General features: G+C 39.4%; 1 protein-coding gene across 2 annotated transcripts; it reads right to left on the reverse strand.

Moving 5' to 3' along the window:
* LOC137979123 (polycystin-1-like protein 2) lies at positions 1 to 26,654 on the reverse strand. 2 transcript variants are annotated; one of them, XM_068826310.1, is made up of 16 exons: positions 26,473 to 26,654; positions 20,342 to 20,483; positions 19,708 to 19,817; positions 19,427 to 19,485; positions 18,839 to 18,993; positions 16,676 to 17,402; positions 15,083 to 15,710; positions 12,423 to 12,587; positions 11,428 to 11,553; positions 9,458 to 9,652; positions 8,475 to 8,726; positions 7,600 to 8,340; positions 6,425 to 6,661; positions 3,788 to 5,062; positions 3,301 to 3,472; positions 1 to 1,845 (listed from the first exon to the last, which is right to left on the reverse strand). In XM_068826310.1, exons 1-16 carry the CDS (start codon positions 26,527 to 26,529, stop codon positions 125 to 127), a joined length of 6,762 nt encoding a protein of 2,253 aa, XP_068682411.1. In that variant the 5' UTR covers positions 26,530 to 26,654; the 3' UTR covers positions 1 to 124. The 2 variants fall into 2 exon arrangements, with proteins under 2 accessions (XP_068682411.1, XP_068682412.1); XM_068826311.1 differs by lacking the exon at positions 26,473 to 26,654 and adding an exon at positions 22,213 to 22,551.

The following is a 26,654-nucleotide window of genomic DNA, read 5'->3' on the forward strand; positions in this document are numbered from 1 at the left end:
AACATGGTATTTACACTGTTTACAATGCAGCGTTTACTAAAGATATCAAGAAATTTACTCAGGTTAAGAAATTGGACCACGTTTTAAAAAGATCTAACTTTAATTAACAAGATCTTGCTCAAAACTAAACAAACTCTTGATTCCCTAAGAATACCGTACGATTCCAATCATCCATTATGAGTGAATCACTTCGTAGTGTCTTTTCGTCTTGGTCCCAATATATGCGGTTATCAGACTTGGAAATTGCACTGTCAGATTGGCTGCTAAATAATGATGAACGCGAGTAACATGGATCATCTTCCTCTCTCCTCTCTTCGTCTGTGAAGTAGTTTGATTGAGACCTTACATTGTCTACTTCTTGAATCATTACCATCGGAACGATATCATCGAGGGACAACACTGAACTGCTGATGTCATGTTTAATGTCATTTAACAATTTCATTAGATCCCTGAAGGTTACATTGTCATCATCCCGAAAATCACAATCCACCTCCGTTCCCAGCTTTTGAATTAAAATGCCAGTTCCCACTGTTTTCTCAAGTTGGGATTCTTTTTGTCGCCAAAAAGTTGGGAGAGATTGGAAAACTTTGATTGCCGCGACTTTTGTCTTCATAACAGCTTTCTCGGCTGTCCGTTTCAAAAAGTTTGACAACTCCAGTTCCTCTAATCCTCCTTGTCCCCGCTCACGCGACTCGGTGTAAGCGTCATTTAGTATCGCGAGAAACATATTAAGAAGAATCATCACGATAGAAACCATGTAGCCAAACATGAAGAGTGGCCCGATCACGAAGCTTACTTTTCGGAGTTCGTAAAATGGTGCCTTACCACCAATTATCATCAAAAGTACGGAGCTAAATGATTGCAAGAATGAGTGATATTCATAAATATTTTTCCCAAACGTGAGAGTTACAAGTATGACGTACGCAGTGATAACGATTATAAATACAATCGAGAAAGACCAAAAATATTTTCCGGCAATGCCGAGCGTCATTCGCATTTGAATGATGTGAGTATTGAAGCGTATTATCCTTAACATCTTCATCGTTACCAAAAAAACTACGACAGAAAGTAGGACCACTTCGACATCCGACCATAATGCAATGTTGTCCGTGCTCCAGCTTTGAAATGGGTTCTTTCTGACCTCTTTGACGAATTCACTTGTGTAAGATTCCTTTAAGAAAAACATAGCTAATGACGCTAGTGAGCATCCTAAGAGTAGCAATTCCAGCCATCTCCAGGGATCTCTGAAATAAATGGAGCCATGTTGATAGATTTTCCCAATTTCGGTGCCTACGCGACACAAAATAAGCAATATAAAAAACAACTGGCACGATTCGTAGAAGCCGCGAAAATGCGGATCTTGTGGCGAGTAAACTGTCAACGTTTTAAACTGCTTTATTGTGTTTGTACCTCCGTTTGGGAACCTCTCAAAGAGCAACTTAACAGCGTTGAATAAAGAACTTGCCGGTTCATACGTAGTAAATTCTACAAATACTGCTGCGGTTAAATTATCGATCCAATCGTTGATTTCCAAGGTGTCAATAACCTGATACGCATCATCAGTGTTGTAACCAAGATCAGCCACATGACCTCCCCCTGAGTAAGTTGATACTAAACCTTGAAACCACCGACCGTCAAGTTCCTGGGCCGTTTGAAAGCGCCAAGGCCTGGGGCACAGATAGAATCTTTCGAATAATAATTGCACGCTGCTTTCATTGTAGATTGGGATCCATTTGGGCATGTGATATTTGGTTGTATCTTCTGTGACCTCGCTGTAATATGGGATACAACGGGGAAACTGCTTGATAAACTGTGGCTGACTTTCGCTGGCTTGACAACTGATTTCTGAAATCGCCAAGACATTAATTAATGATCAGTAAATTTACTCAGTTCACTTACTCGAAAGTAATTAATATTGGAGAATTCGGGATGACAGCCATTAACAAGTAGGTGATTTTTCTTCCTGATCCAGTAATTATAGCTTGCTTTTTCGGTATAGGAACCTGAGCTGTTGTGAGTGTGTGGCACTTAATTCTGAAAAATTTAACTAGAGGTTTTCGCTTTTAATGCGATTTTCACAATTCTGCGGAATCACATCTTCAAGACTCAACGGCCTAAGTGTGTTTTGGCTTCAGTCGATCAAATTTCTGACGCCAAGCCTAGAGCTGACCCAGAACACCGGATGCCGAAATCAATTGATGCGTGACAAAACCTACCAATCAGCATCTTTCGCTCCCACGTTGCATTCGTACATTCATTCCACGCCGATGGAAAGAGTTGGAATCTGTACGAAACATTTTACTGAAGAGCCTCTAAAGAGATATCAAATGACATTCGAGCTGTAAACTAATTCACTTTCCAGAGGCGAAGTCGATCTTCCCGGCTATGTTTGGAAATTTTGTTGATGGAAGGTGAGCTTCTGCACTGAGAATTATGAAATGATCGCGGGAACCTAAAGTATGGAATTCTGTAGTTTTCAAATTGTCACATAATCTTAACCACAACTTGCATTTCTCTGAACATTTGCATTCTAGCTAAACAATGGTCTTTCTATTTCTGATTATTTCTCTACTGTTGCATGTATATATAGAACCCAGGAGACAGTGCGGCTCATTGGTTAGGGCGGTTGCCTTGAGATCCAGGGATCCCGGGTGCAAGTCACGTTCCTGGTAGTCCCTGGTTCAACTTCTCAACTGCACTTGTAAATGGCCAACTGGTTTGCTTGCGCCCAGTTGGGATTCTTAACAGTTGTTGTTGTTGTTTCTGTTGCTGTTATTGTTACGTTCTGTTGTTTTGTTAATTGTGTTTCATTGGCCCTGGAAAGGCCCTATGGCAAGTGGTCAATTAAAGTATGTAAGTATGTAAGTGTAACCCAAGCTTCAAGTTTATCAATTAATGGTCATGTGAACAAAGTCCCTGACTGACACGCAACAGAAAGAATATAGGAACGTAGATCTGAGCGGAGCCCCTCTAAGCCTTCACTTAGTAGTTTAGTTTACGACACGATACAAGCGAACAAAGCATACATTTTTGGAAAGATTCTGTCTTATCGTGCTGCGAATTTTTTGAAAAGCTTCAAAAACATTCCACATAAAAAAAAAAATTGCTACGCCTAACTTTATTATATGAAGAATTCTAATGCGAAGTGTTTTATCAGTTATAAAGGTAATGCATGTGACGTTTTATCGTTGTCATGAGAGGCTGCTTCGTTAATCGTTTATGAATTTTTGAAGGCGGCTTTTATCTGGCGGCACGTACAACGAAATAAATAAAGAAGGCGCATCGCCCCAACTTACTGACCACGTTTTACTCTCTTTTGCCTGAATCGAGGCATTCCAACCATGAAGGATTCCTTGCTTCCTATAAAACCCTCCTTGTACGGAAATCTCCTGCCGTTATACCACTTGACGTCATAAAGTCCAGGAACAAGTTTTTCTCTGCTCCATTGCCAGAACGACTCCCTGCTTTTTACCTGTTGAATTAAGAACAGACAGTTCATGTTCACCTTGTGTAGTGTGTAGCCTTTTAGGATTATTGTTGTAGTCCGTTTTAGCCTTGTTCCCGAGAACAGGGCAGTTTTTTTTCTAGTAGGAAGATCTGATTTCTTTTACCCAAAAAAGTTCAATTCCTTCAAGTTATTCCTAGATTCCATTCCAAAAGCCTTAGGTTTGTTTTGTTTTGTTTTTTTATTTGTAGGGAGGCCATCGTCCACATAGAGGATTCAACAGCTAGCAGGCCTATGTGGATTGATATTGAGTTATGCAATAAACAACACAAAATGACAAACCTTCTCAAATCCAGTAAAGACGCTTTTGATTGACTGAGTGAGCTGATATCTCCTGCTATCTCGATTTCCATAACAAACCATCATTAGAAGAAAGAGGAACAACACAAATAGTGCAAACTCTATCACTACAGTGACAAGTCTACTTTTCAAAACACTCATAGAGCGAACCTTCTTCAGCTCTTTCCCTCTTGGAGGGTAAGTAATTAGCTTCTTGTCCATGTCATGGCTTGAATGACCTTGGCCATAAACTTGATCGTTTTCCATTGGTTTTTTGACGATCGCCGACAGCAATGACACAAGAAACACTACTTTAATTGGCTGAATAACGATGATGTCCTGGAAGAATGAAATCAATACTGATGCAAGCCATTTATTTGCAACTGCTTTGCCCCACATGAGGCTATAAAAAACAACAAACGCAGCAGATACAAGTGATGCCGCTGTGCATAGTACCCAACCGATGTAGACGCAGAAATGAGGAAAACATCCAACTGGTTTTGAATCAGTACTTTCTTGTTCAACTGAGGTAGGTTGTTTTATGTTCCTAAATATTGCAACCACAACTACATTGACAGGAATTGCAACCAGCCCACTTTGAAGTCCAATTTTTATTTGAATCCACGACAGTTGGATCGGACCGATTTTAAAAGTGACTTCAGACGGAGTTCCTTGTTTATAGAACATTGCATTGGCAATCATGGTTGCAAACAAGATAGAAAAGCAGCACGACAAGCGCTGACACCGTGTAAATGTACTATGAGGTACTTTTGTGAGCAGGGACAGCCACAAATGTTTTTCCCCAAGTGTTTTTGCACCCCGAAAATAAAAGAGGTTTCTAAAAGCCAACGATTCCTTTCTTCCGGCTGAACATATCTCTGTGTCAATCTTCCCATCTCCTTTATCTAAAGCAAGCCATCGGTTGCCAAGAAAATACCACTTTTCTTGAGTTGCATTGCAGGTAACCAAAACCTGGTGGAAGAACCAAGCAGGGCTTTTTCCTGAGTTGTCATGCCATATTTTGATTTTGAAGACTGTTCCTAACGATTCTGAAAGATGAATGGTAAAGGTATTGACGCTCCCCCGGGAGAAAAACTTCTTATTTAGGTGGGTTTGTGTTAGCAAAATGGGTAGAGTGACGCAATCATCTCCAAATAAAACCATTGTAACGTTAGCCGTGGTTCCACATCCTCGCCAGGCTCCTGTTTGGATAGAGATATCGTATGTGTATGTGCATTCCTCTTCTTCTCCTGTTATTAGATGGACATTTGGTGCCACCTTGAGTATAAAACAAAGAGCAATCAAAACATAAAATGGCGTATCTCTAGTTCATTTATTATTCTATTTGATGCATAAGATGTGGGAAAAATACATTACAAACGTACAGTACTGCAAAATTCTTGCACTCGTTGCTTCGTTATAAACGAGTATGATCAAGACTGAATAAACCAGATGATTGAAATAAATGTATATTTGAAGTACGGGTTATAGACGAAAGAAGGGTAGAATGGTTACAGGAACACATCAGCCCAACAAATTGACTGAATGGCTGCATGGCTCAGTAGGTAGAGAGCATTGCACCCACATCGCAGAGGTTATGGCTTCGAATCCTGTTGAAGTCACCTGAATTTTACAGGTGTCTTTAGAGATTGTTCAGAGAAGTACGAGGATCACTCCTCTCTTTCGTTATGTACTAAATGTCGTTAATTGGACTGGCAATTAAATAAATTGCTACTGTGATTTTAAAAAAAATCACCTTTTTTTCCTGAGATTTTGAAGGTGTGATTGTGCAACACTTGATTGGCAAAATTTTGAGCTTTCATTTGTATCCAAAGCTTGTTTGCTTTGAGTGTAAGTTTTGGATTTCAAGTCCGCCATTACTCGCGTTCCATATTGACCGATTGGATATCAGATGGTTGGATCTGAGAAAAACTGACAAGTAACGTAATTTACTCACTAGCTTAAAAATTCAGCTTGTAAACGCAGCCTAATTTATATGACAAACACGAGTTTAAAAGTCTGAAAGCGCAAAATTCACCTGCTGCTTATTTATTAAGCCGCGTACACACGCATTGCATTCTTAAACTAATGAGTCTTTGACGTCGTTTTTCCCTCCAGCTCTCTCTCAAGGTTTTAAAGTTGGTGATAGCGGACCATGAAATAGGAAAATTCTAGCTAAAATAAACAAGCGTCTTTTCTTTTAATCAAGGCTTAAGACTTTGGACACTGATTGCTGTTTTTTTTAACATAGTTTAGAAACCCAAAGAGAAATTTAAAAAGTATATATATTTTGGTCATACTACCACTTTAAGTAGGGAGTATTTATCTATTCCATGATGCATTGAGTGTTATCGTTAAGAACTTCCAGCTCCTCTCTAAGCCCAATAATACAATCAGTCAATAAAATAGGTCTATTTACGAAACCTTTTCAGTGGGATCCTCTAAGGCGTAATGCTCATAAGTTGCGTACCTCGGTCAACAAAGGAAAGCAATCTATCAAGAGCCAAGATCATAACTCCGCAGAAACGGCTGCATAACTCTTTGGATTGACTCGACAACGAAAGCCTCTTTAAAGTGAGAAAAAAAACTATGGTGCATATTAAATAATTAATATTTTAACTACCACAACATTTTTCCTACCTTTAAGCTATCTTTTTTGTCAGCTCTTCGGGCAAAAACAAGGCCAAGAACGTACAAACCAAACACTATGCAAACAAAGGAGAGGACTACGAAGTTGCCTGTCTCACCCAAGCGCCCAAACTCGGCAAACACTTTGTCGAAGTCAATTGGATTCGGTGCCACGAAGAAGTCACCACCAAAAGCTGAGAGATGACTACAGAGACAATGGATTTTACCAGAATCTGATGCACTACCGATCTAGAAGCAAGTTAGAACAGACAAACATTCAGCTACATGTAAAGAATTTAAAGTGCTGCCATGAACAAGAAAACATTTTTCTTTTTCTTTGGATTTCAAAACTCAAAGCTAAGTCAACTAAACGGTAAATGACCTAGGTTTAAAGCCTTGATTTAAAAAAAGACACCAGTTTACTTTAACTGGAATTTTCCAATTTAATGGTTCACCATTATCGCTTTAAAATCTCAAAAGAGTTGGATCTAGGAGAAAATGAATCAGGCTAACAGGTTTTTATGGCGTGTTGTGTTATATACAATTTCGTTGATCTTGAATTGGCGCTCGTTTCTTTTTTAAACGGTTCTCGGGTATTGCAAAATAATAAGCCATGCAACATCTATCAATTAGCTCTTTTACTGCTTGTAGGGTGAGAACTCCTGCTCATTGGGTGAGCTTGTATGAATAGAAAAGAAACAGTTATTATGATTTGTACAGTCTTAATTAAAAGTGATTTCTATACTTAAATATCTTTCCTTAAATAGCCGAAAACATTAATAGTGGCCGAGAACTGTTGACTGCTCACTGTAATTCAACCCACCGATTTCACAATCCTTCCTCACACCACCTCTACAACATTGCAATAGATTGTTTTACTACCTGAGACACTTTATCAATGAGATGCAATGAACCCAGCAGGCCTTGAGACCAATTATCAAGAAATTATTTTCTCGGACAGTAGGTATTTAGGTTAGTATGAGGCCAACTAGCAAAGCCTAAAATCAAAATTTGAAAAGGTGTATCCCCAATTAAAGGGTAGATAGCTATATATGAACCTGAGTGCATCAGGCAATGCTTTTTAAACCGTAAAAGATCAATCTTCTGTTTCGAACAAGCCTAATAATAGGTAATTCAGTTACTACCTAAATAAAGGCAATCATCCAGCTAAGTACGACATAATATACCTTGCATCCTTTGCTTGTCCACTCGCTCTTCTCTTCTGACCAATACATACACGTTCCCATGGTTACCTTGAGTGCATACTGAACGTCCGTTCCATTTTGAAATTCTGACGTGTCGGGTTCCGAAGGCGGACGTTTGACCTCAACGCATGATCGCTTCTGTCGACCACCATCTGTACACGAACGTCTCACGCGTGCACTGCCGCTGGTCTCAATTGGTTTCACATATCGAATTCCCAAGTAGTGCACTCCAGTATATCCCGTTATTGCAGGTGATATGGTGAAGATATAGGGGTCAGATAAGCAGTTAAAAAGTCCATTCTCTTTTGTGAAGTTCAAGCAAGTAGAATAATTCGGGACGACGGTTTGATAATTATAATCCGCTGGTGTTGGTCTCAGTTTGTTTCTAATGTATATCCCTAGCTTTTTGTCATTTGATGGAACAATTCTTATCTTTGTATTCACGTCGCTGTAAGGTAAAAATATTTTGTGAAATCGCATATTTCTCGTTGATTTCGGAGGGCTTGGTTTTATAAAGTAATCTGGTTCTAGCTTCTCAAGTTTATGATCTACTATGTCGTCCCTGTTCCATTTTTTTATAAACAATTCGACAGGTTTTTTGAGACCGTCAACATGAAGTGGTTTTCCAGAAGTGACATTCTTAAGGGTGACATCAAGCACAGATGAGGTAACAAGTTTTGATTTCTCGTGCCAGGTGTACGGATTCTCCTTAAACGACACCAGCTGCAAATAAAAGGAAACCAATCTTACTATAAGTTCATAATGGTGATTGAGTACTATCCATGAGATATAACGCTAATGCTTTATGTGTGACTTGGCTTGATTGGGATAGGGAAAGAGGTCAACGAAAGACCCACCTTGACATCGATAACAGAGCTGTCATCCAATTCCATCCCTGGAAAAAGATCCTTTGATTCTGGTAATTTGACTCCATTATCTCCCTTTAGCAGATTCTGCACCTTCATGTCATTGGCCTTCTCTATGCAAGCCGTGAGGTTGATGTACGGAGTACTAACCACTACCGGATTTTCGCATATCCCATCTGAAGAAATAACTTTATCCTTCATAACACCTACAAGTTCCGCGCAGTTTTTGGTTATGTCCTTACTCTGAAACGGAAAAAAAAGCCTTCCCTGTAAAACAATGGTAATTTCGTTTGTTCCTGTTAAGAACATTGTGGTTTGGGGAACCCTAGAGTCGAGTCCATACCGTCCTCCAGTCAATCTCTTTACTCAAGGAGTTCACTGACGCTTGCCGTTGGATGTAGATTCGCGTGGGGTTCAGATGAAAGATAAATTGGCCACTTTTGGGCAAGAAAGGTGCAAACTCTAACGTCATATTATCTTTCAGTATTCTAAAACCTCAAGTGGCTAACAGTTTATTAAGAATTTTATCTTACAAGATGAGAAAAAGGGGTTGAATACTCCGTAATAAAGAAAGTTGGGTGTTAAACTCCTATTCTCAAACGATAATTACCCTTGTTTTTTAGTTTTTTAAATGGTATTTATTACATTTGTTTTATATCATAAAAAGACGTTCTTGGGATACATGAAACATAGAGCGGACATTTCTTTGCTAAGAAGACGAACATAGCCAGTGTGACGACACGTGAACACCGACAATAGTGTTTAATTTCATTCATATCAATTGCTTTTTTTTTTTTTCCATTTTCATCAGAGGAAAACAAAAAAAACCAAATGAATTTGGCTCTGGCTCTGTGGTTGTCAACCGTACTGGTTAAAGCAGACGCTTTCTCCGATAAAAGATGAATTCCCTCGTACATTTAGTTTGATGTATAGCACATTCAGAACGATCAATTGTTCATACGAATACCAGTCACCTTAACTCTATCTATAGCAGGATCCTCGTCACTCGCATCAAAGTCAGCTTGTTTAGACGACACCTTCATGACGTTTCCTATCCCCGTTAGAATGTTCACATTTATTTCATGGTCAACTTGGAGCTCTTCAGAGGTATCTTTTTTCATTGTCGCTAGGAACTTAGTTGACTTTGTTAACAGTGTCAGTGCGTCTCCCTTATCAACAGAAAAAATCAACAACAACAGAATTTTAGTTTGTAGCAATACACGTCCTACACTGAAAAGCACAATGCACCTTCCTTGTGAATAAACGAAGTCTTTGTTACTCTAAGATTCGAGCGAGTTAAACAAACACAGCTAAGAACAACAGTAAAGAATGGCATACTGATTTTCTTGGTCACTTGTCTAGATTTTGTCATCATCATCATCATCATCATTATCATTACTATTACTATCATCGTCATTATCATCATCATCATCATCATCATCATCATCATCATCATCATATACGTTTCCTAAAAGTAATGACAGTATAAAATAGAGCCTGATACTGATGATATATTTTCTTGATATCGGTTTACAAGTATGACTTAATGAGGCTAAAACCGTTGCAACAATTTCGCGGGAATGTCTCACAAGAAGAATTTACTCAACAGCACTGTTTCACGTAACTTCAAATTTATGATACCAAATGAAAAAATAATTGCTAACAAGATGCACTCATCGATGTGGCGTAATAGATTATAATGGGAACAAAAGAGCCATGTACAACGCCCTTTACTTTTTTTTTTTAACGCGTATATCTCAAAAAAGAATTCAGTGCCACCATTTTGTATTGCTGGAAAGTGATAAAACTCTCCACGAAGTTACGAAACGTTGTCTGGAGCAGGTTCAGAGCACTTTAAAATTACCAGTTGTAAAGGTGGCTCTGAATCTGCTCCAGAGAAATGTTTTAAACTTTGCAGAAGGATTTATCGAAGTCTGTTAGTCATTTTAAGGCAATAAAACTTGTGGGTCACCATTTAGCTTTTTTTGTGATGAGCATTTAAAGACAAAATATATAGTGTTTTTAGATTCCAAGGTGATTTATTACACCACATCCATCAGTGCATGTTGTTGAGGAATTATTATTAGTGTTTTACATTGTACCCTAACTTTGCCGTCATGCGAAACAAGTGTTGAAACTGGTTTGAGCCTCCTAGAGTTCCTTCAAGAGGAGGTAAGATGCATTTTTTTTAAAAATGTGTTATCTTATCTATCTCTTTAACGAATAACAAAAACTAAACTGTCCAATTTGATGTTTTTCGTTAACAATACATACATACATTTCTGAACACTTTGGAACATGCTCAAGATGGCTAAGCTTTGCTTACGGTTGCAAAAGTGAAAAAACAAAAAAAAACAAAAACAAAAAACAAAGAAAAAACACGATACTAAAAGTCGAATTTAGAAAAATGCCAAAAACATTTTTGGCCCAAATCGATGGTGAATCGTAAATAGTAGCGTATAAATCAGAATTCGAATGGAATTTTACGGCGGTTCCATCAGTTAAACTTGAGAAAACTAAAATGTGCGACAGATTGGTCAAAGTTCTAAATGCATTTCCAAAACTGACGACACTTAACTGGACTATTGGAGGAGTATGTCCCTCCAAAATTACTTGTTTATGTTCCCTTGTTCCCTAGGATAATCTGTCATTGTTCCCCTAAAATTATTAAAATTATTTTGTTATTGTTTCCTAGGATATTTTGTCAGTTGTCTTCTCGTAGAAAAGTGGATACCTCAAGCAACCTTTTGCAATGTTCCCACTCTTTTAGAGATTCCTACGGCTCATAGCTATTGTTTTATGACCATCATCGTCAATAGTATGATTATTAGTATTATACGTGCTCTTGACCTTCAATTTTTTTGGCTAGGATCTATTGGAGATTTTTACCAGGTTGTCGACAAAATCAATAACTTACAGCCAAAAAAAAAAAATCAAGACAAACCTGTGAAGATTGAGGAAGACGATCTTCTCGTTTGGTGGAATAAGCCGTAATAAGAGCAACCTTCGTCACAAGGTTCAATCGATTTACTTCAACTCCCGCTATGACGTTTAACACTGAGTCTTTAAACTGGGGAAAAAAGGAACTGTTGCAAAACCAGAATTACACAAATGACACATTGAAATACGTCCCCCAAAAGGCTAGAAAATGTTTCGTTATCCAGGTATCGATAAAATACCGGTGTTTTTTCTTGTTCCTAAAATTTGATATGTTCGTCAAGTAGAGTGGAGGTACCATTTTCAATTGTGCGAATATTGATGTCGCCCTGGCTGCTGACATGTCCGCCAATAATATTAGTGCATCCTGTCCACGTGCGAAATCGTGTGGCCTTTAGTGTCATTAATAGCAACAGCACTCGAAGATAAAATTCGTTTCTCCGGCATCTCCGCTCGTAATATTTTCTATTTATCATCAGTTACGTAAACGAAACATAACCTTGGCTAAGGTGAGGTGCATAGACAGGAATTTGCAGAATCTCATAACAGCAAACTTAGTTAAACCATTTCCATTTGGGTTCTTTGAATCTAACAGTTTCAGCACGTGAGTTCCTCAGGAGGCAGTGTCGCCCAGGGCTTAGGGCGCTTGCCTTGAGATCCGGGGATCCCGCGTTCAAGACACGTTTCTGACCACTGGTTAAGTTGAATTTGTTCCTGGTAGTCCCTGCACTTGTAGATAGCCAACTAGCTTGCCTCCGGCTATTTGGGATTCTTAACAGTTGCTGTTGAATGTTCTGTTTTGTCGTGAAAAGGCCATATGGGGAGTGGGCATTACGTATTGTATCGTAAAGTGTGACCGTCCTGATTTCTGAACCGTATGGTCCGGGGAAAAGCACAGTTTTGAGCTTCGTACCCAAATTGGGGATAATGAATTTAAAACAAAAAGGCGAAACAGGTGAAAAGAGGGCACTTTCACCGTACATTGCTTTGCTCTGATCTTACCGTTTCATCTTGTTTAAATTTATCGTTGTTATCAACAACAGACAGAATAGTAATTGCCATATCAGCGGCCTTGTCGACATTATTTCCTTGGACTAGGAGTTGCATCTCGTTTTTAGCTTCTTTAATCAAACTCAACAGAGCTTCAGATGCTGGTGGCGGTCTTACCTGGGTACATAGAGAAAATAGAAAGTAACCGAATCAAATCAGTACCACGCTTAATTAATAATTTAGGACTACTTAGGTACAAAAGGTAATCTAGGACGTTGACAAAAGAATGTTTACGTGACCCATAAGTAACCTTCATAATCTCTTATTAAGCATCAGAAATCCATAGCCCTGATGTTTCGATCTGCGATTCAGTTTTCGAGGATAAACGATGTGGACTTTATAGCGTACGTCTGTCCACCCATCCATGTATGCCAATGTGACCAGTATCACGTGACCATATCACGAGTTCAAGTTTAGAGTTCATCGAGGAGGCAATACTCCAGCTGACACTCTGGCTAGTTTACAGCATCTCTTTGATATTGGATATCAATGTTCTGGTCAATTGACACCTGTCAAAACAAGGTATCTCATGACCATATCGCAGGCTCAAGTTGGACCTTATCGAGGGCATTGGTTTTTGTTTTAAGTTGACCGCTGAACAAGGACTGATTGTTCTATTGGATCGCAGGCTCAAGCCAGGTCCGACACTCACAACTCAGCATAAACGAGGCTTAAATTTTCGCGCTCTTTCTGTGGCTCGACGCGGCTCCATGGCCATGCTACGTCAACAAAAGCTCTTGACAGTCGAGGCTTTTCGTGTTCAGGTAGAAAACGGTTTGATATAATGTAGCTGTGGTCAGGTCACACTGATGGCTACATAGTCATTCAAGTTAAGAATTGGCGGGATATAAATTTCACTTGTCTAGTGCTGCTTTTTGCTCTGATTTGCAATTTTTGGCACATCTTATCTTACGATTTTTAATTTTGAATCTGATAAGGTTGCAAGATGCCTGGACGGCTATGACAGAAGAACAGAAACGAAAGAAGACAAAATAGAATGAAAACGACAAAAGTACATCAGTAATAGCTCAAACTTGGTGAAAGAAGTTGCTCCGCAAATTCTATTCTTGGACACTAAACCGTTAGTTATTTCTACGGATGCATATATTTAAAAAGTGGTTTAGTGGTTTTTTCCTTTGTTCAGGAATGAAACTCGAATTTTCATTTTAATCTGGAATTAAATAACAATCATTTGTCCTCTTTTTTGGACAGAAATAATTGATTTGTTTGCTTGTTTGTGTGGTTTTAGCGAGCGAACAAGAGGTTTTTTCAGTCCGTTTGCCTAATTGTTTTTCGATGTGCCTAGAAAGTGACAAGAAAATTTTGCCCGTATGTTCTCGTAAAAGTAAGGAGAAATATCACCAGCTTATGTTTTCAGAAGTTTGTTCAGAGCACGTACAGGTAATTTGTTGGAGATCTTGTTTGAAGTTTGAATGTTCTTTCTTGCCGATTCTGGTTCTAAGTCAATCTGGCGTGTTTCAATGAAATACATTAAAATGTACATGGCCTCGTTTTCAAAGATAAAGTGGAATAAGGTACACCAATAAAATTCTTTTTTTGACCTTGAACCGACAAAAACGATCTGTCACATCACGAGCTATAAAACGTCTGCGATTTCCAATTTTAGTGTGATTCCTATATATTCGCTGGCTTTTGACAGCCGACTCTGAAATGGCTTCTTTCCTATTCCGTTCGCTAGCTGAGGATTTGCTTGTTTTCTTTTAAAACTCTTGCGATTCAAGAGAAATTAATTTCCTAACTGGTGAATTCGACAGTAAATTTCGCTGGAAAAACAGATATCGCACTCATCCCTCCGTGATTCATGCGATATAGGTTTATCGGGTGAAATTTACCGTGGAACTCACTAGTTAGGCAGTTAAGTAAATGACATAATTAAGCAATATCCGGAAAAACCAAAACGCGGACAATTCCAAAGCATTGTATTTTCCCTAATCGTACAACCAGCTGTAAGACCAAACTATCCTGGAGCTCCGCTTTTAGGCTTGGGTAAATCTATAAATTATATGTAATGAAAGCATAGGCAATTTCTTTGTCTAACAGATGCCTTCACTGCAATGATAATGTCTTCAAAAACGAAGCTGACCTAGACATCTTCAACAAAGATAACACGATGTAAAGTGAATCACTCTTTTGCTTAAAAGACTCTCATTCTTTAACAAAACCATAATTTATTTCCTGAGGGTGGAGCGTCAGAGGAGCGTCACTTACCCTAGGTAAAGGAGCCTATGATTTCGCGGATTTTTTTGCACACTAAAGTTCATTGGAATGATAAAGTCCCCGGATCTATTAAAAAAGATAACCAGGAACCCATAACCCGGAGCCTACAACTCTACTGTGTTCTTGTCACGGCGTTTTCACAGACCGATTTATTTTTAGATTGAATTTCCCGCGAATGAGACTCCCACAGGAGCTCGATGACCAATTACAAAAAATTAAGCTGACGTCATAGGGTCACCGAACCGGAGCTGCCTTTGTCTTTTCGGGAAAAGATAGTCTAAAAATAGATCGGACTGTAAAAATGCCGTTACACAGGCCCAGTATGGGAGCTGTAGGCTCCGGGTCATTGGTTCCTGAGTTAACACAATCCTTACCTTCGTTTTCACGTGAACAGTTGCAAATTCTCCAAATGCGTCAATAATCTGGAGCTCCAGAATGCGTTCGTGTTCCCTTGCTGGGTCCCCTAAAGGTAGTTTGGTAGTAACACTACCAACATTTCCTTCTTGAATAATAATCGTGCTAGAACTGAACGTGTACGTAAACGCGTACCGTAGCGGTGTATCCGTGTCGTACCAACCCAAGCAACTTATGTGAAAATCTGTTATGATTGCACTCCCCTCTGTTGGCCATACTACGCAGCCCTTGCTTTCACTTTGTACAGTTTTGGGTGGTGCATTTACAAGAAATGTATAAACTCTTTCCTCCTGATGGCGGCCATTACTATCAATCAATTGAACCAAGACTTTGAATACCTGTCCTTCTCGAATTGGAATAACAGCATCGAGTCTTGGTAAATTAAACTGCGTTGTGTTCATGCTTACACTGATCAATCCACTTGTATTTGTGAGAGCCTTCCAAATAGGATCCCCTTTGCTATTAGATGACCGTATGCTGACAATCCATGAAAACGTACCAAGAGAGGAGCATGGTAAATTGTCGCAGAACGTTTGAAGAGTCAGAAGTCGTTGTGGGGAGACTTTCTTCTTGCAATTATTAACGCACCTTATAGTTCAAAACGTAAAATGATCTTCATTAATTAAAAGTAATTATATTTTTGTTTTTAGTAAACTAAATGACCCAAGTCGGCATTTATTTGTTACGAAATCCGTTCCATATAACACTACAAATTAAAATAATAATATCACAAAGAAGGAAACAAGATTTAAACCTATGGGTATATTTCTTGGCTGTACACTAATCGGCTATCCATCACGACTCTCACCTGAGCTGACTTACAGTCGATCTCTATCTTACTCTAGGGGTTTCCTCCCTCATCGCAGTCAACTCTCAGTCAATTCCATCTGGGTGTGGTACTGTGCTCCGGCATCAGACATGGACCGTATAACGGCTGCCAGAGGCGCCTTGTGTATGCTTTCGGCCCGATGAGTTGTTATCTACGCCCTTCGCTATTCAAAGTCGAAGACCGCAAGGAAAGGTGATTTTCACAGCCATCTATACAATTCTTTGACTTCCTGACATAAATACAACCTTTTCAATGGTTTAACATATAATACGTGCGGATATACGAGCAAAGAGCAAAATGTCCGCACGTATTATATGTTACACCTTTCAAAAAGGGACTTATTATCCCACTATTACGTCATGTTTTAGTAATTTGGCTTCTTGGTGCATTTATACTGAGAATCTTATTGATTGCAACAGTGATAAGGAGCGTGCTAATGACGAAAAGCACACAGAAGAAACCATTCAAATGTCCTTTTTGTTGATTTGATAAACGAAACGACGAGTGACAAACAATGAAAAGCTAACTCATCAGGCTTTGCTTTGTGACGGAAACAATTTATTTTATTGAAAAACTCCCATTCTGTCCGCATTTGGGACCGACATTTTATTATCGTCCCAGGCCACATTTTGTGCGTTCTCTTGACCAAATATGGTAAAATGGCGTAATAGTGGCATAATAAAGAGAGATAAATGGAGGTTTGCTCAGATAGAAAACCACTTACCTAATCGACAATGGAAGGGGCATGACCGTCACTGCATTTTCGGTACTGGAAATTCGGTTTCCTTTTGCCACTGACAACTGAAATTTATAAGTACAGTTGGACTTCAACAAAGCAGTTTCAACGGTGGCCATTGTTTGATTGGAAAATACATAATCCATAGTATTGGAAATTCCGTAGCAAGGTTCCTCTTCTGTTCTCAGAATAGAAGAATTATGACTGACAGCCCTTATGCATTGCCTCCGGCAATGCCAACTAAATGTAAGGCCTCTGTAATACATCCACTTGGAATCTGGATCATAAGACCATTCACCATTCAAAGTCAAAAAATTCTCTAGTTTGGATATTTTATTCGGACCAATAATCTTGGCTACCAGATCTGGAAGCCGAATTCTCACGAATCCATAATCATATGCAAAGGCCCCTGGCTCCTCGGGAATTGATGCTTCCAAAGATATGTACAAGATATTTGCACCAGTATAAAGTCTTGGTATTAAACTAATGGTGGTCCTGTCTGATGCCTCATACTTTAAAAATGGTGAGAAGTATTTTGTTTCGGAATGGATGGGAGCGAACATCCACTGATGCTGTGTTTTGTTGAAGCTTGAGCAATTTTTTGTAACTGTAGCCCTCAAGATGAAAGATCTGTTTGTAGTGTATACTACATCCGACTCAGAAACAAGGTGCTTGAGGTGCAAATCAACTAAAGGAGGTCGACAATCACAGGCCACTATGGAGGAAAAAAATAAAGTTTTACGTTGCGATTAACAAGAACCGACATGTTAGAATAAACCATATGATAAAAAAAACCACACACACTCAAGGATTTTAAAGTGCAAATATACTAAAATACCATTTTATTTGTGTCTCTTAGGATTTGTTCCTGCCTTTAAATCCGTATCTAACTTTATTCAGCTTAAGTTGAAATTGTCTTTGAGCTAGCGCCGAAGCGTCCTCACCTTTTAAGCAAGCACTTTCTACGTTTTTTTACTTTCATCGCAATCTTTTATCTTCAAATATAAAAATTGTTACGAAAAACTCTTCTTCTGACGAGAGGAAAGTATTTGGGAAAACTATTCATGCTTAAAAATAGAAAAGGTCAACTGAAGCCCTGGTGGGGGGGGGGGGGGGGGAGGGGGAAGGGGGAATTTTAAAAAGTCTCGTGACGGTGCTTTGTTAATGTTTCACGTTGCTGTGACCGTTAATGTCGGAAATTAAAAGAGAGGATGTCGTTTGTCGCGATTTCACTTTTAATCCATGTCGCTTGTCGGAATTTACCCTAGCAGAGCCTCTCAATTGTTTTTTCAGAAATATTAAAATCGTAGATCCTGAGAAAGTACAAAAAAAGCAAAAGGAATATTAAACAACTCGACATAACCCCAACTCTCTTGATTAGTAAACCATTTATGATTTTTAGTTAAACTAGTTACTTGCATTTTTTTCTGTTTGATGTTCTCCCAATGAAGAGGCAATGGGAATCTCGATTAATTTGAAACTCAAGGAACAACCACATTAACGGTAGAAAACAACAAATAAAATGAACAAGAAAAAACCGCTCTGCCGCACTTCCTGCGCATGCGCTGTGCCTTGTTCCCACAGTAATTCTCTTTCAATTTCTCCACTAATATTTACACCTACCATAACAGTTTTATTCCTGGAAGGTTGCTTGACACTTCCCAAGTCGAAAAAGTTGAACTGTGATAATTACGGAATTATTACTAAAAGTAAACTTTTAGACGACGTATACGTTCTCGTTGCCGTAGTCTTTTTCTTGCTTTGCCAAGTCAACTACGACGTTGGCATTGGCTGTTTCCGGTGTGAATTTATATTTTTTTGAAATTTTGTTGCCGTCGACTTTCTGACAACAACGTGAAATGACCAAATTTGACTTCATGACGACAGATTGTCAATTGTCACAGTTTTCTCTAATCTCGCACTCTGTTCATATCCCCTGATTTGTTGGATTTTGACCCCCATAAATGATTTTAATACCTCAAAGTTATAGTTTTAGATTAAGCTCCTATAAACGTTAACGTTGTCGTCGTTCTCTGGTGCGAGTTGCTGGTTCACAGAGCGCAGAACCTCGTGCGCATGCTTGAAACAGAAAGCTCCAATTCCCAATCTAAAGTTCCCTGATAACGAAGAACGAAATTACTATATACTTACGCGGGTGCTTAATTTTTAGATACTCTGGCACGAACAGGCTTGACTCGTGAACAAATGTCCTCAGTTTCGCTATAAGAAGATCAACAGTCGATGGAATGCAGTAGATTGCTAACTCCGCAGTGGTGAAGGTATCGATGTTCGTGGATGGCTGAGGACTGAAAAAAGCACTGATATATCAGAATATTCATTGGATGAAATAAAGAAGTCAATACAGAGAGCCAAGAAAGGTACAAAAAAAAAAGGCAAAACCAAAAAACCATGGATGCAATAGAATTGAAGCACCATGACTGCTTTGCATTACTGACCAAAAAACTGGTCAGATCAGTAAACAAAGCAACTAATAGAATCAAAAATGTTCATTTCACATTCGAAAGACATGTACAAAAACAAATATGACTAGAGGGTAAGAATATTTTACAAGGCGCTCTCAACGACTGGTTACATAACTGAGTGCTCTGTAACCACTCCCATTCAAACAGACCGTATGGAGGCTGAGAGATTCAGGCGAAATATTTAGATCCCAACTTATCTATATTTTTACGTTCTAGTCATATTTTTTTGTACCTGAAAGGAACGGATCATCTTTACCTTAACCTTAGAAGCCTGTTTGACAAATATCCTCCCACGTTGTTGAAACACAAACGGACCTACAAGGATAATATTAGCCATGATTACTTACGTTTTATTTATTTATTTATTTTTGAACATATATAGTACAGATAACTTAAAATGAATCACTAATGACTATTTTCGGCTCTCAACCCGGCTCAGTGGCCTAATCACTCGTATCTGCTACAGCAGACGAAAAAGTACGATCAATAATCTGTCTTTTTTGCTTGTGCTAGGAATGTAATACAATTTGAACCAACCTCTTCTGTAGCTTTTAAAGACGCCTCCGTGTATTCCTGGCTTGATGAGTTCATGTAATCCAAAGTAAATGGTGTTCCTTCCAACATTACCCATGCTTCGAAATAAAACCCTAAGGTCGAGTGTAATTTCAAGTACGGTAAGTTATCTCCAACATTGGTTTAATTTAAAAGGAAGACAGACGTGTTATCATCGCGATAAACTGATGACTGAAGGGCTCCTTTAGCCCTGTATGACTATTTCAGGCAGCTCGTATTGAATTGTATATTATGTTTACTAAACAAACTGTAAATTCACATATCTTTGTACCATAAAAGATAGATAGATAGATAGATAGATAGATAGATAGATAGATAGATAGATAGATAGATTGATTGATTAATTGATTGATTGATTGATTAGTCGGGAAACCATCAATATTGGAGAAGATGACTTCGTAAACCCAGAGACCATGCCTACAACATTGGCAATTAAGAACATTGAAAACCCCAACTTATTTATCAGTTTGGACAAATGGTAACCCCCGCCTCCTCCCCTTTCTCCCGTTCCCCCCTAATCAAGACTGACATCGTTTTCTTAGGCAGGAATATCCAGCCCCCCTAATCGTTGTACCTTTGTCTTTATTTCTTTCCTTACCTGGCTTACAACCATAAATTTCCATTCTGAGTCCAATATTGTTATGCCAGCTAGTTGGTATCAAAAGGAGGTTTGTTGCAATAGCAGGAACCAAAATTTCGTGTCTTTTAATTGTATTGCTGTCGGCGTTTCCTGTAAAATCCTGCGTAAGTGACAATTCCACATAGTTATAACACGCTACTTTAAAAGCATCACCTCTGGTTACATGCTATGGGCCCTTATTTTTCAAATCAGCAATGGCCATAGACAATTGCTATGACAGCGATTTGGTCACAAATGTAAGAGCAACAGCTTCAATAAGTGGCCTTTGTATAGAACCACCTTTAAATATCACAGATTTAACGTGGCTCTTAATCCGCAGCACAGATTTTCTTTAAACTTTGCAGCAAGTTTCATCTTCGCCTGCTGATCACTTTTAAGCAAAAAAATGGGGTCACCAAGTTCGTTTTTCAGATATGCGTCACCAAAGAAAAGTGTTTTCTACTGCGCTTTTCTGTTGCCATGTTGACTTATTACGTCAAAATTGACCGCATCTTGTTCAACAAAAATTGGTGTCTCATATGGTACCATAACATTGGCAGTACGTGATACAGCATTTTGGTGCCAATCCTCCCAATAAGAACGTCACTTGAAAACGTTGAAACTGGTTTCAGCTTGTTTACAAAACAATTTCTTGCGTCTATAAGGTGCTTTAGCCAGGAAAGTCGGTCATCAATAATGACGGCAAGGAGACGAGTGTGTTTGACCCAATCGATCAGATCCCGCCCAATATTCACCGAATGGGGAGGCCCGATAAACGGTATTTTCATCAATAACATTGCTTTGCACTTTTTCGAGTTGGGAAGTTACTTCTAAGGAGTTTTCTTGCTACCATGTGTTTAATTGAAATTCACAGGCAAAGCCGAAGCAAGGAGATGAACCCGGAAACCAGATCCCAAAGAAACCACGTTGCTTGGCTTCATTGAACACTGGCATTGGTCAAACATTTGCTAACAATTTTAAGCTGAGAGATATGGAGAGAAAGAGACCGTACGTTACGTAGTTCGTTATTATATTTAATGCGAAGTCCGAAGGACGGAGGAGAATGGGGCATGATACGTCAAGTAAGCGACATAATATTTCGTATTCAAAAGTCTGGTTCAGATGTCAATATTCCAAAGGTTTGGGCACAATATGATGCCTTTCTTGACGCAAAAGAGGTTGAAAATTCTTCAATTTTTTTGCGGAGTGTTAGACCACGCGTAGTGGTGGGTAAGTATCTCGAAATATTTCATCTACGGGTAGGTGAGTCTGCTTTCTCTTTGAGAACAAACTGGGAAATGTCGATGACCTACTCGCCTAAAGATCATCTGAGGTCGATATCCAAAATCGTCGACGGCGAGAGTAGGGTAAGTCGCGTGTCTCGTTCTTAGCGGATCAGTCCGCCATTTTGATGTCGCTTTGCGGTGGAAGTTCACATTGTACAGAGGAATATACGGGCTGCCCAACAATTTGTGAAAGGTAAAGAATTTTCGCCGGCCTATTTTGTTGCTTCTGTTTTATCTGGAGGGAATCTACCTGCCTACTTTACAACAACAAGCACGTTTATGGCAATTAAATTACTATGTGAGACTTTGGCTTACTCAAACGTGCCTTTGTCGCTGTTATTTTCCTTTGCTTTTAAGATAGGAAAATGGTGTTGAAACAAATCCTGTTGATAAGCGCTCTGGACCCCGGTCACTACCTATTTCCGCGGTACGTGCTGACTGCTCGAACCACAGGTAACCCAGGCTCACTGTGTGTGCTACATAGGTAAATATAGAGAACATATGAGGCGAAGTTTAGGTCTGGAAATTTGCTAGAAAATGGAAATAAAAATCCATGAAACTTACCATGTGGTGAGCTGTTGTTGTCTTTAATACGTACACGACGTTTCGGGAAAAAATGGTTCCCGTTCACCTTTCTCCATAGCATAGTGACAAGGTAGGAGACGGAAGCAAGCGCCGGGACTCCGATCGACACAAAACAAGCACGATTTTTTTTCGCGAAAATCGAAGCTAAATAAACACGGCAGGCTCGTGGAACATGAATTTCTCTAAACCATGAATTCACTGAAGCATCTCCAGGTAGCAACGCGAAGCCACCAGGCTCCGTAGAACTTGTAAATTAACTTGCTAAAATGGCGACCCGAAACCGTTGTCCTCGCAAAGTGTCCAATTCAAAATGGCACTGAACTCGGGACGCCTTGTGACGAGTATAATAAGCCCCCATGGAGGGAGGGGAGTCCCAAATTGCTCAGTGAGTTTTGTTTGAGCAAAAAAATCGTGCTTGTTTTGGGTCGATCGGAGTCTCGACGCTGCCTTCCGTCTCCTTCCTTATCACTATACTATGGAGAAAGGTGAACGGGAACCATTTTTCCCGAAACTTCGTGTACGTATTAAAGACAACAACAGCTCACCACATGGTAAGTTTCATGGATTTTTATTTCCATTTTCTAGCAAATTTCCAGACCTAAACTTCGCCTCATATGTTCTCTATATTTACCTCTGTAGTACACACAGTGAGCCTGGGTTACCTGTGCTCGAACTAGCATCTCTCTCTTTAACGTTTCAAATTCATTGATGGAAGCCAATTTAAACAATAAAGAAAACGTTTAGGATCATTCATGGTGGTAAATGAGATGATTTATTTTGGCCCGTAAAGGAATAAAAGGATCAATTGGGGAGTATACTTTTAAATTGCATCCACTGGAAAATCGGAAAAAAATTGAGACACAAAGGTCACCCTTGGGATGGGAATTTCATCCTTGCTCACCGTAGAGTCTCCATTAGCTCAGTGAGTAAGCTTCCGACTATCCGGCTAAATCACGGAGGGTCGTGGGCTCAGATACCACGTGGAACTCAGATATTTTCCATGTTTCTAGTAGATGCAGATTCAAAACAAATATCATTCTCACATTTGCTCATTAGGTAATTAGAGCGTAGAAGGTAAAAAAAAAACATGCATGGATGACTCGGTGTCACATATTTTCTGATTTCAGTTTACATAAAAATGCTTTATTTGGATCGACAACAAGAACCTTGCTCCTTGTAAACTACTGTCACTCAGAAGATCCTAGTTATAAGGTGTTCATTTACCATTGTAATTGCTAGTTGAAATTTTTTTTAATTGAACTAAGTTAAAATTCCAACGCCTTCTATAATCATCCTAGTTGCAAGCAGGAACTTTCGATTATTAGTTAAAGTCTCTTCAGCTACGTATACTGTTAGCATTTTCAAACACTGACTATATTATTGTAGAAGATTTACTGAGTGATTCTCGTACTTAACTGCAGTGCACAATCTAAGCAATTGTCAACGGGATGCGATTCTACGAACAGAGCTATGAAGCCACACAGTTGGCAGCAGATCAATATTTTAGTAGAGAATTGAACCGGCATCGCAGAGGTCATGGGTTCGAATCCCCTTGAAGCCGCCTAAATTGACAGGTGTCTATAAGAGACAATTGCTTAGATTGTCCTGTTTTGAAAGGACCAAACACGGACGACTCCTGGAAGACATTTTTCATTGGGAGAAAAACCTTTTTATGCCCTGAGCGGGATTTGAACCCACGTCCCCCTGATTACCGGTTGGGTGTGATCACCACTACACTATCAGAGCACTCATGCTGGCTACATGGCCAATCTGGATAGTGAATGGGAATTACGTGGTCATCCCTTCGTAACTTGCATACAAATTGTCCTCTTCTCTCTCGTCGTTCTGGTTGATCCAGCTTCATCTAGTTGGGGAAAAACCAACCGGGATGACCACGTAATTCCCATTCACTATCCAGATTGGCCATGTAGCCAGCATGGTTGCTCTGATAATGTAGTGGTGATCACACAATTAATTACATTTCGCCGAGGCTTGGACTGTGAATCCATTTGTGATCCTCCTGGGGGGGCAGGGATGCGCTGTTGGCTCGAGAGACCGTCGTAACTTGCATATATATATATACCGTTCTTTCATTCATTGAGCCGTTCATTCGCGGGAATAAATGAGACCAACAAATTGACCTGCTCCTAACTGTGTGGCTCCATAGCTCAGTTGGTAGAGTATTGCACCGGCATGGCAAAGGTCATGGGTTTCAATCCCCCTGGAACAGCCTGAATTGCTAAGGTGTCTATAAGAGACATAACTGATTAGAGTGTAATGTAAGTATCTACCCCATATGAACCATGTGAGCGTTAGCCTTACTGATGGAAATGGGCCCACACACGGACAGAGAAAAGCTCTGACCAGGGTGGGAAATAAAACCACGACCTTCGGGTTAGATCACCGCTGCTATACCGACTGAGCTACAAGGTCAGACAGAAGCAGGCTGTGGGAACTGACGAGACAATCGCTTAAATTGTCCTGTTAAGTGCGAGGAACACCTCTACAATTTTTCGACAACCAGCACTTCAAATATATATATATGTATATATATATATATGTATATATATATATATATATATATATATATATATATATATATATATATATATATATATATATATATATATATATATATATTACGCTCACTGTTCATACAGTTTGAGCACTCTCTGGATTGGGTGGAGAGCCTCATAATAGGTGTTCACTATTGGCATAATGCTTCGCTCACTGCTTGCAGTTTGAGCACTCTTGTGACTCCACAATGCAATCCAACAATATGTAACCGTACATCCTGTGCCCAAGTTCAGGAGTTGCCATAAAGCCATTATGGTAACAACCGGGAGGGCACATTGTATACATATTGTATATTACGCTCACTGTTCATACAGTTTGAGCACTCTCTGGATTGGGTGGAGAGCCTCATAATAGGTGTTCACTATTGGCATAATGCTTCGCTCACTGCTTGCAGTTTGAGCACTCTTGTGACTCCACAATGCAATCCAACAATATGTAACCGTACATCCTGTGCCCAAGTTCAGGAGTTGCCATAAAGCCATTATGGTAACAACCGGGAGGGCACATTGTATACATATTGTATATTACGCTCACTGTTCATACAGTTTGAGCACTCTCTGGATTGGGTGGAGAGCCTCATAATAGGTGTTCACTATTGGCATAATGCTTCGCTCACTGCTTGCAGTTTGAGCACTCTCTGGATTGGGTGGAGAACCTCATAATAGGTGTTCACTATTGGCATAATGCTTCGCTCACTGCTTGCAGTTTGAGCACTCTTGTGACTCCACAATGCAATCCAACAATGTGTAACCGTACATCCTGTGCCCAAGTTCAGGAGTTGCCATAAAGCCATTATGGTAACAACCGGGAGGGCACATTGTATACATATTGTATATATATATATATATATATATACAGTAATTTCATTCATTGTGTCCTTTCACGGGAACAAAGGAGCCCAACAAATTGACCTGCCCTTAACTGAGTGACTTTAGAGCATTGCACTGGCATGGCAGAGGTCATGGGCTCGAATCTCGTTTGAAGCCGTCTGAATTTTATCAGGTGTCTGAATTATAAAGTGACAATTTCTGCTTAAATTGCCCAGTTAAGTGCAAGGGCCACTTTTATCTTCCGTGGCTATAACCCGCACTTCAAAAGTAAATTCCTTTGGTATATTATTTTGACCGTCGTTTTATATTCTCTTTCTTTTAAAATTGAGACGAGATGAAAACTAATCCCTAGTTACCACGTTAACTTAACCATAGGAGAAATAAAAGTAAGTCTTCTAGAGCAATCTAGAAAATACCGTTTATTAAATCATTTATTGGCCAGTAAGTGAATCAAAGGTTTCTCTTTTCCATGACAAATTGATCTTTTTGACATCATCAGTTATCTTTTAGGAACCTTCGAGATAACGTGGGTCCTATTGTCCTTCATTCGACGAGGAAAATACGACCCAAAACACTTATTGAGACAGTCATTGAGGTGTATGATGTCATTTGTGTTTATAATTGTTGTTGCAAGATAATTTAGAGAAGAATTTACGAATTATAAATTCGTAATTCGAAGATGAATTAACTCGTAGGGACCTGAGCGGAGTGTCCAAGTCCACTGCGAGACGTTAGGTGTCATTTATCAGAAATAAATAGGTCTGACAGTAAATGTTCTTTAACAGTAGAATTATCAACTGCGATACTGTACTCTAGCTCAACTTTTCCTTACCTGAGGACTACCTTCGGCGTCCACAAAAAAAGCAAAATTAAGCTTATCGGCAAACATCAGCTTGAAACCAGTAACCCATTCTGCCACCGATGTATCTCCATAGCCTTGGGTTGCAATACCTGTCACAACTAGCTGCTTTCCAAGGTCTATCCTTATCCATGGTAGACTGACGTAGTGAGCCC

Source organism: Montipora foliosa, chromosome 12 (genome assembly GCF_036669935.1).
Source record: "Montipora foliosa isolate CH-2021 chromosome 12, ASM3666993v2, whole genome shotgun sequence".
Lineage (NCBI taxonomy): Eukaryota > Metazoa > Cnidaria > Anthozoa > Scleractinia > Acroporidae > Montipora > Montipora foliosa.

Excerpts from the sequence above, each read along its gene's own strand:
- LOC137979123 (XM_068826310.1), bottom strand. The coding sequence starts at position 26,529 with ATGTTTGCCGATAAGCTTAATTTTGCTTTTTTTGTGGACGCCGAAGGT. Across the intron at positions 8,727-9,457 it reads CTGCTATAGATAGAGTTAAG|AGTAAGGACATAACCAAAAA; the intron begins GTGACTGGTATT and ends TTTCCGTTTCAG. Across the intron at positions 5,063-6,424 it reads ACAAAAAAGATAGCTTAAAG|GTGGCACCAAATGTCCATCT; the intron begins GTAGGAAAAATG and ends TTTATACTCAAG.